A 10893-nucleotide genomic window follows, 5' to 3' on the forward strand; every position below is an offset into this window, starting at 1 on the left:
GAGGGAAAGAGGTATAGCGAGTTCTAGCACTACCAGGAAACCCACCATACTCGCTCGCCATCGAAACGAGTATCATGGGGCGAAAACCTGGATAGCACAACATAACACCTAACCTATTACATTCTCAAAAGATCAGATCAAAGTATCAAAAACACAGTCGCATGAAACTCGAGGGGAAGCAGTATTGAGATCGCGCGCCCGTCATCTCCTCATCCAGTGCATCTCCAGAGAGCATCGGGCACCTTGGATTGGTTGCTTGACAGCACCACACATCTTCATCAGCTGCATCATCCCAGTCCTGATCATCTCAGCTCCAGCGCGAAGATCCTTGGCGTCCTCTCCTTGTTGAAGCCCTGTCCAATAGAGTAGAAAGGAACATAGAGAAAACACAATCTCAAAAGGAGTCTTAATTTGTTTCTTTTCAAAGTAGCTCGATTGCGTGCCAACCAAATGGCCCAACATACGGCCGTTAAGCCCACTGTATAAAACTTTTGCTTCCAAGGAAGGAATTTGTGGCACCACACGAAGTATTGCCAGTAGTCCGACGGGCATCTATTAGTGCCAAGAGCTACTCCAATGGATTGCCAGACAATTCTGGCCACAGGACAAGTAAAGAACAAGTGTTGCACCATTTCCACCTGTTTGCAGAAAGAGCAACAGGGATTCCCTGTCCATTTTCTTTTGCTCATCACTTTTCTAGTAAGGACTGCGTCTTGCGACATTTGCCACAGAAAGATCTTGATTTTAAGAGGGATCTTGGCTTTCCAAATCCATCTATAATGGCACCCACTCAGGGGTTTCTCCAGCATCTTATATATTGACTTAGTGGTGAACTTGCCATTCTGGTTGAGTCCCCAGAAAATACGATCATCCCTCTCAGTAAGGGGAATTTTATTGACTACATCACGCATATCTTCCCATTGTTTGGACAATTCAGGGGTAAGCCTATGTCTGAACATAGAGGCGTCGTTAAGCCTATCTTTTTGGTCTAGGGTGCTTGTTGGGTAGTTACAGATTTCAAACAAGTGCGGATACTGATCTTGAAATGGGGTCAGCCCATTTATTGGATCTTTCCACAACCTAATCAAGTTCCCAGCACCAGTTTCAATCTTTCTGCCCATCATATATATATCTTTAATCTTGAGCAAATCTTTCCAACAGGGCGAGTCGGAGAATTTGGGGGAAACTTCAGCAACAGAGGTGTTGCGAAGATACCTGGCCCGGACTATATCCTGCCATAGCCCGTTTTGTGTCTCTAATTTCCACCACCATTTGACCATGAGACTAATATTTTGCTTTCTAAGATCTTTTATACCTAAACCCCCTTTGTCTTTGGATCTACATATCTTGCTCCATTTAACAAGATAGTATCTCCTCTTTTTGTTGCACCCTTGCCAGAAGAACCTACGTCTGTGTTTGTCTAGCCTCTCGATGAAAGTCTTATTCATGAGCCACATAGATATGTGGTAGAGAGATATCTGTGTGAGGACAGAATCAAGCAGAGTGTGCCTCCCTCCCATTGAGGCAGTGTTGCCGATCCAGGCCTCGAACCTCTTTAGGTACTTACCAATAATAAACTCCCAATCGGAAGATTTTAGATTAGCATAGCTCACAGGCATTCCCAAGTATTTGAGCGGGAAACTGCCAACCTCACAGTTGAAGATTTCTGCATATTTATTCACCGTATTTTCATCTCCACCCACAAGGAGGATCTCACTTTTCTGAAAGTTAACTTTCAGGCCAGACATCATTTCAAACATATATAGCAGCAACTTCAGGTTGACAGCCTTATAAACATCATCCTCGATACAAATGATTGTATCATCCGCATATTGTAGGACTACCACCCCATCAGGGATGAGGTCTGCAGCCAAGCCCACAATAAATTTGTTTTTTTGGGCATTTTTGATCATTTTAGTGAGGCACTCAACTGCTAGATTGAACAGGAAAGGAGAGTGTGGATCCCCCTGCCTAACCCCTTTTTTGCTTTGAGAATACGGCCCAACACTACCATTTAATTTGATGCTCACTGTCCCATTGTGAAGTATCTTTTCAATCCAACCACACCAGGTTTTGTCAAAGCCCCGCATCTTGTGGCATTCTAGGAGAAAGTCCCAATTCACCTTATCATAGGCTTTTTCAAAGTACAACTTAAGGATGATTCCCACTTTCTTCTTAACATAAGTGTAATTAAGGATTTCATGAAGGGACAGGACCCCGTCCATGATGTTTCTCCCTTTTACAAAGGCGTTTTGAGTAGTACTAATGAGTTTGTTCGCATAAATGGCAACTCTGTGGTCAAGAACTTTGGTGATCAACTTATATGGGCATCTCAACAAGCAGATAGGCATGTATTGTTGGATTTTCTCGGCTTCAGAAACCTTAGGGAGTAGAGTAATAACTCCATAATTAAGCCGCTGGACATCCAGTGTCCCTTGGTGGAAAGCTTTAAAAAGGGCCATAATGTCATCTTTGACTATATCCCAGCACACCTGATAGAACTCAGCAGGGATATTATCGGGTCCAGGGGCTCTATTAGGGGCCATATCGAAAAGAGCCTCTTTGACCTCTTGTTCTGTAAATTCTCGACAAAGATCCTTATTATCTTTTTCGTCTAATTTCTCTTCAGGGGCCCAGGTTCCCGGGTCAAGATGAACCCGGTTACCAGGGGCTGGTCCGAACAGCTCTTTGTAGAACTCGGTGGCGTGTGCAATCAAATTGTCCGTGCCTTCAATCAATGTCTCTCCCACTTTAAGTGATTGGACTGTATTTTTACGTTTCCGTCCATTAGCAATTTTATGATAATAGTCAGTGTTTAGGTCTCCTTTGAGCAGCCAGCGCTCGTGGGACTGTTGGAGCCAAAATATTTCCTCATTAACCAGGAGCTCATAGAGCTCAGCGTTGATATCCATTTTTCTACTATACAAGTCAGGAGGCAATATATCTTCTTCTTCCAGTTCCTCAAGCATAGCTAGTTCCATACATAGGTCTTCTTTCCTTTTCTTATCGTGCCCATACTTATCTGAGCCCCAACCTTTAAAATAAGTTTTGATTCTTTTCAGCTTGATGTTCAGGACATCAATTGGATCTGATGAAGCCACATTTCTAGCCCATATTCTCCTCACAGTGGGCATGAACTTGTCATCATTGATCCAGGACAGGTTAAAACGAAATTCGCGGGGTTTTGGGGCTTCGCGCCCCTCTTCCCCGGAGGACAGCAGAAGTGGGTTATGATCAGAAAGTTCCCGAACTAATTTCCTCACTGAGACCAGTGGGAAAATATCTTCCCAGCATTCAGACATAAGGATTCGGTCTAGCTTTTCTAGCGTGGGATGAGTCTGGTTGTTAGTCCAGGTATACTTCCCCCCATTGATGTGGATCTCCCTAAGAGCTAGTGTATTGATAATGGAGTTAAACAGGTCAGTGGCTTTATTGTTCACCATCTTCTTATTCTTCTCTCCCGAATGTCTCAGGATGTTAAAGTCTCCCCCCACAATGTAGGGTATGGTCATGCCACTACAAAAGGATGCTAGCTCCACCAGGAATTCATTTTTGAACTCATCATGCGCCGATCCATAAACTACCAACAGCCCCCATTGAATTTTCTTCTTTTTGTCAAACAGCGCTAGTTGTAGAACATATTTGCCCTTAGCACAGGATACTATATCAAAAGTATCTTTCCTCGTACCACATAAAATGCCCCCAGATTTGCCCATAGAGGGCACCCAGTTCCACTGGAATATGTCAAAGGGGTCAATTCTTCTCAAACACTTAGGTGTGAACTCTTTTTTATAGTTTCTTTTAGACCCAGGAAGTCAAGGGAATGGTCACTAATCATGTCTGAGAGGCAGGTGGCCATCCCTTTCCCTCGAAGTTCCAAATGAGGCTCTCATTTGGAACGTTTTTGTGGAATTTGGCTCGAGTAACCCTACCAGGAGACGGGGCAGGGTTACATAACAATTCTTTCTCAGTGTTTTTTCTTTTCTGACTCCTAGTCACAGGCCTAGGAATTTTGATATTGGATTTATTATGTTTTTTCTGCTTAGGTTTCACAGAAGAAACACGCTCAAAAATATGCTCTTCCTGGTCTAACCACTCTAAATTCACAGGGGTATTCCTGCCTAAGCCATATGTCACAGTCATGTTATCCTGCTCTTTATCAGTATTATTATCTTCTTTTTTATCATCTAATTCTTTTCGGGCGCATTCAAGCTCTCTAATAATGTTAACAACAACGAAATCATCATTGGGTATTTCTACCCCTATCTTATTAGCTCTGCTAATTAACTCATTATCAGAAAGCACATCAAATGAATTTTTGGAGGCAGGAATATTATTACCTTCCAAATTTCTCTTACTAGCCATTTTTTTGGCCTTGTCCTCCACCTTGTCCTGCATTCCAGAGAGGTTACGCTTGCTGAATCTCAGTGGGGCTTCAGTTGCTAGTGGAGGAGTGAGAATGATCTCTTCAGTGTTTTCAGGGGATGGGAGTTGTACCACATAGCTGCACGAAGTCTTGATCCCAGGGTCCACCTCACCAGTTACCTCCACAATCTGAGAATGGTTAGAAGCAGTCTGACAGGGTGAAGCAAAATTATTATGTATGGCTTTCTTCACCTGAATATCTTGAGCAGTTTTCTCCACGACAACAGGATTCCTGGGGACAATCCAGTTGGAAGAAGCTACCTCACCATCCTTCATTTTCTCCTCAATTTCTCTCTGTAATGTTTCAATGAGCAGAGAATTATCCCCATCACTTTCAGTAGAAGGAGATCCCACTTTATCATCGTATAGCAGGCGACAGGCCTTGCCACCACGGTAGGAGCCCCCAATATTGCCATGCCCAGCAGACTCGGGCTGCAACATCCCTTTTTCTTGTTCAGTACGTTTCCTCTTGGGAGTCTGGTCTGGCTTGGTCCTTTCATCAGGAATAGGATCAACAGTTTCTGTGTCCACATGATTTTTAACCAAAACCTCCTCAACCTCATAGGTAAACCTGCAGAAACGTCCTGCAAGCACCCCTTCAGCAGTGGCAGGGAGTTGAGCTATCGATCTACAGCCGATTTTAGCTCCGACAGAGGATGGGCGATTTATGGTAGACATATCAACTTCCAGGGTAATTCCAACAAGGCCTCCCACATAAGCTATAGTTTTATCACATCTCTTGTTGGGTGGAATTTTTCCGACCTTAACCCAGGCAATCTCTAACAGCCCCTCAGAATCAATATCCTCAGACCAAGGAGAAAACTTGACACTGACCCCACACTTTTTGAACTTAATATTTTCAACAAAAAGAGCTCTGTCAACCTCTCTAGGGTTCGGCATTCTCATGACAAATTTTTGTGGAGCAAAGAATCTAGCAGAGCAACGCCATCCCTGGCCAACGTAAACACTCAATTTGTGTTCAATATCTTTGGTCTGAGCAGAGCCATCAGTAATGGTGACAACAATGTTGAAAATGTTATCCCTACTCTACCTATCCACGCTATAATCAGGAATGTAAAAGAAGCCCTGACCCTTACTTCGAAAAGCACACATCACAGGTGTGTAATCCCAAGGAAAGAACTCATTGCAGACAAAGGACATGTGACCTCTCTTCTTACATCTATCACAGAGAGCTTGAGGACACCTAATAGTGAAATGCCCAGGAAGATGGCAGATCTGACAAGTATCACGAGGAGCAATAGTACCAGAGGAGGAGTACTCGCGGTTAGCAGCAGCGGCAGTGTTCTTGTCGAAGGCGTGGTGAGCCTTGTCGCTTCCGGTGTCACAACCACGCAGCTCCTGGCGGTGGGGAGGAGGTTCCTGCTGCCCATCGGTCGTCGCCGGCACCTGAGAGTCCTGCAGGTCACCGCCATCCCCATCCCATTGGGATTGCCGGGTTCGGTTCGCCTGCAGGCCGCCGGCCGCCTCATCCCACTTGTCGTTGGTGGTGGAGGAGCTTCCCATCTCCATCTTGCGCTTCCAGACGTTAGAATCGAAGCCGCGGTCGTGGCCACGATCGAAACGCCCAGCGCCGCGCCCATGGCTGCCCGCACCAAATCCATCCCCTCTCATCTCAACAGGTGGCTTATCTTTGGATCTAGCAGCAGGATTCATGAGAGATCTCGTAGGTGGCTTCTCTTTGAATCTAGCAAGGGGATTTGTGGGGGATTGAGAGGCAACTACTTGGGCAAAAGAACGCAGGTCGCCACGGATTTTACCCTCCCACCAAGCAAAGCTAGGACGAACCCTAGATCTGGCGAGAGGCGAAGCGCTCCAGAAGTGGGCGAGCCCCTCGTCGAGATCCAAAATGGGGGAAGGGGTAGCAGCCGTATGTTTTATACCCGCGGCGCCCCCGGAAACCCTAGCTCCATCGCTCTCATGGCGGTTGGATCTTCCCTCGCCTACGTGTCGCGCATCCGTCCCATGGCGGACCGGTCCGCGCCCCAGGACCTCGGGTCCATCTGTCATACGTGGTGCTCGGCGATGCATGTCCCGATCCGCATGAACGCTCCCGTGTACCGCGAGCCCACGCGGTGAGCCACGCGGCGGCGCATCCCCGCCGGAGATTCCTCCGTTCGCCGGAGATCTGTCACAAACCCTAGCAAAGTGGCAAGGAAAAGCGACGATGTCCCCGATATCGATCCACTCACCAGGGCGTAGGTAGCGTGCATCCACCGTGTGCCCCCTAGTATCGAGCAGCACGATCCGGAGAGCCTCCCCGCGAAGCCAGAGCTCGCCATCGTCAAGCGTGACGTGACATGCGGTCACCAGATCCGCTGCGAAGCGAACCCTCCAGCGTACGTCGCCAGCCATCGTATCTTGCATGTTTGTTTCAGTAGCAAAATAATATGATAGTAGTGGTAACGGTAACAAAAGGTAACGGTAGTAAAAGCAATGTTTTTGGTATTTTGTAGTGATGATAGCAATAACAACGGGAAAGTAAATAAGCGAAGAACAATATATGGAAAGCTCGTAGGCAATGGATCGGTGATGGAGAATTATGCCGGATGCGGTTCATCATGCAACAGTCATAACCTAGGGTGACACAGAACTAGCTCCAGTTCGTCAATGTAATGTAGGCATGTATTCCAAATATAGTCATACGTGCTTATGGAAAAGAACTTGCATGACATCTTTTGTCCTACCCTCCCGTGGCAGCGGGGTCCTTATGGAAACTAAGGGATATTAAGGCCTCCTTTTAATAAAGAACCGGAACAAAGCATTAACACATAGTGAATACATGAACTCCTCAAACTACGGTCATCACCGGTAAGTATCCCGATTATTGTCACTTCAGGGTTAACGGATCATAACACATAATAGGTGACTATAGACTTGCATGATAGGATCAAAAACACTCATATATTGATGAAAACATAATAGGTTCAGATCTGAAATCATGGCACTCGGGCCCTAGTGACAAGCATTAAGCATAGCAAAGTCATAGCAACATCAATCTCAGAACATAGTGGACACTAGGGATCAAACCCTAACAAAACTAACTCGATTACATGATAGATCACATCCAACCCATCACCATCCAGCAAGCCTACGATGGAATTACTCATGCACGGCGGTGAGCATCATGAAATTGGTGATGGAGGATGGTTGATGATGATGACGGCGACGGATTCCCCTCTCCGGAGCCCCGAACGGACTCCATATCAGCCCTCCCGAGAGGTTTCAGGGCTTGGCGGCGGCTCCGTATCGTAAAACACGATGATTTCTTCTCTCTGATTTTTTTCTCCCCGAAACACAAAATATGGAGTTGGAGTTGGAGTCGGAGAGGCAACAGGGGGCCCACGAGGTAGGGGGCATGCCCCCACCCTCGTGGACAGGTGGTGGGCCCCCTGGCCTTCATCTTTTGCAGGTATTTTTCATATTTTCTGAAAAGTCGCTACGTGAAGTTTCAGGTCATTCTGAGAACGTTTGTTTCTGCACATAAATAACACCATGGTAATTCTGCTGAAAACAGCGTCAGTCCGGGTTAGTTCCATTCAAACCATGCAAGTTAGAGTCCAAAACAAGGGCAAAAGTGTTTGGAAAAGTAGATACGACAGAGACGTATCAACTCCCCCAAGCTTAAACATTTGCTTGTCCTCAAGCAATTCAGTTGACAAACTGAAAGTGATAAAGAAAAACTTTTACAAACTCTGTTTGCTCTTGTTGTTGTAAATATGTAAAGCCAGCATTCAAGTTTTCAGCAAAGATTATAAGTAACCACATTTGCAATAACGCATAGGTCTCAAGTTTACTCATATCAATAGCATAATCAACTAGCGAGCCATAATAATAAATCTCGGATGACAACACTTTCTCAAAACAATCATAATATGATATAACAAGGTGGTATCTCCCTAGCCCTTTCTGAGACCGCAAAACATAAATTCAGAGCACCTTTAAAGACCAAGGACTGACTAGACATTGTAATTCATGGTAAAAGAGATCTAGTCAAGTCATACTCAATGTAAATTAACAATAATGAATGCAAATGACAGCGGTGCTCTCCAACTGGTGCTTTTTAGAGGATGATGACTCAGCATAAAAGTAAATAGATAGGCCCTTCGTAGAGGGAAGCAGGGATTTGTAGAGGTGCAAGAGCTCGGTTTTGAAATAGAGGTGAATAATATTTTGAGCGGTATACTTTCATTGTCAACATAACAACTAAGAGATGGCGATATCTTCCATGCTACACACATTATAGGCAGTTCCCAAACAGAATGGTAAAGTTTATACTCCTCCTTCCACCAACAAGCATCAATCCATGGCTTGCTCGAAACAACGAGTGCCTCCAACTAACAAGAGTCCTAGGGGGAGTTTTGTTTGCAATTATTTTTATTTAGTTTGCATAAAGCATGGGACAGGGCATCCCGGTGACCAGCCATTTATCTCGTGAGTGAGGAGCGGAGTCCACTCCTCTTGAGAATAACCCGCCTAACATGGAAGATATGGACAACCCTAGTTGATACATGAGCTATTCGAGCATACAAAACAGGATATTTATTTGAAGGTCTAGAGTTTGGCACATACAAATTTACTTGAAACGACAGGTAGATACCATATATAGGTAGATATAGTGGACTCATGTGGAATAACTTTGGGGTTTAAGGGATTGGATGCACAAGCAGTATTCCCGCTTAGTACAGGTGAAGGCTAGCAAAAGACTGGGAAGCGACCAGCTAGAGAGCGACAATAGTCATGAACATGCATTAAAATTAATCAACACCGAATGCAAGCATGAGTAGGATATAATCCACCATGAACATAAATATCGTGAAGGCTGTGTTGATTTTGTTTCAACTACATGCGTGAACATGCGCCAAGTCAAGTCACTTAAATCATTCAGAGGAGGATACCACCCTATCATACCACATCATAACTATCTCAATAGCATGTTAGCACGCAAGGTAAACCATTATAACTCATAACTAATCAAGCAAGGCACAAGAAACTATGATCTCTAATTATCATTGCAAACATGTTTATTCATAATAGGCTGAATCAGGAACGATGAACTAATCATATTTACAAAAACAAAAGAGTTCGAGTTCATACCAGCTTTTCTTATCTCAGCCAGTCCATCATATATCATCATAATTTCCTTTCACTTGCACGACCGAACGATGTGAATAATAATAATAGTGCACGTGCATTGGACTATGCTGGAATCTGCAAGCATTCAATAAAAAGGAGAAGACAAGACAATATGGACTCTTTTGTCAGATAAAAAATAATGCATATAAGAGCCACTTCAACAATTTAATTATGGTCTTCTCCTATCGACCCCCAAAGAAAAGAAAAGAAAAGAAATAAAACTATTTACACGGGAAAGCTCCCAACAAGCAAAAGAAGAACAGGAAATCTTTTCGGGTTTTGTTTTTAATTACTACTACAAGCATGGAAATTAAACTGATTAAAAGCTACAACTAATTTTTTTTGGTTTTTCTTAAGGTTTATTAAACATACAAGAAGAAAGCATAAAAAGGAAAATAAACTAGCATGGATGATACAATGAAAAAGTATGAGCACCGACATCTAGCAATCAGTGTGTGAGCATAAATGTAATGTCGGTGGGAAATACGTACTCCCCCAAGCTTAGGCTTTTGGCCTAAGTTGGTCTATGGCCATGGCTGGCCTGGTGGATATCCATAATAATAGTTGGGGTTGTACTGAGAAGAAGAAGAGGAAGACTCCGATTGCCACTGGCTGACAATCATCTCCGGATCCCACTGGTAATTTGACTGTCGTGAAGGATCAACTTGTGGTTCCGGCTCTGGCTCCATGGCTGGTGCAGGGTTCCAGTAGGCGTGAATAGCCTTCAACAGAACAAGGTACTGGCCTATAGATAAATCAAACAAAGAAGGAGCAGGCAGGGTAATAGTCTCAGGATGATGGTTATTAAAGAACAATTGATATTTAAGCTCTCCTTCCCTATTCTTAACAATAAAATCATGTGACACCATACTTTTATAATCTAGATAAACACGAGGCAACACTTTTTCTTCCTTCTCATAACGCCTAATAGGTATGTTAAAATGTGCAGCTAGGCGTGAAGCATAGATGCCTCCAAAGATGGGGCCCTTTGTACGGTTCAGACTTAACCGTTTGGCAATAATGCCGCCCATACTAACAGAGTTATCACCATATAAACCGTGGAGCAAAATAATAATATCAGGGATACTAAGGTTTCCACAGTTTCCGCGGCCAGTTAAGCAACGACTAGCAAATAGTGCAAAATAACGTAAAACGGGAAAATGTATGCTAGTGATTCATGCATCGGAAACCTTCCTTGTTTCCCCTACAGTGATAGTATCAATAAACCCCTCCACATCATCGCGATGTGGTTCTTCTGTCTTGCCCTCAAAAGGGACTAAACAAACCCGACAAAAATCATAAAGTGACATCTCC

At 44.2% G+C, this 10893-nt stretch overlaps 1 protein-coding gene and 1 pseudogene across 1 annotated transcript; one reads left to right on the plus strand and one right to left on the minus strand.

The window, feature by feature from the left end:
• Window positions 1–201: 201 nt before the first annotated feature.
• LOC147991034 (uncharacterized) lies at window positions 202–5103 on the minus strand. Its single transcript, XM_087538498.1, has 3 exons — window positions 4618–5103; window positions 4341–4554; window positions 202–353 (listed from the first exon to the last, which is right to left on the minus strand). The coding sequence occupies exons 1-3, from the start codon at window positions 5101–5103 to the stop codon at window positions 202–204; spliced, it is 852 nt and encodes a 283-aa protein (XP_087394624.1).
• A 549-nt stretch (window positions 5104–5652) lies between these two features.
• LOC147991035 (uncharacterized) lies at window positions 5653–6837 on the plus strand (annotated as a pseudogene).
• Window positions 6838–10893: the final 4056 nt, after the last annotated feature.

Source organism: Triticum urartu, chromosome 1A (genome assembly GCF_056163025.1).
Source record: "Triticum urartu cultivar PI428250 chromosome 1A, HENAU_Tu73, whole genome shotgun sequence".
NCBI classification, from domain to species: Eukaryota; Viridiplantae; Streptophyta; class Magnoliopsida; order Poales; family Poaceae; genus Triticum; species Triticum urartu.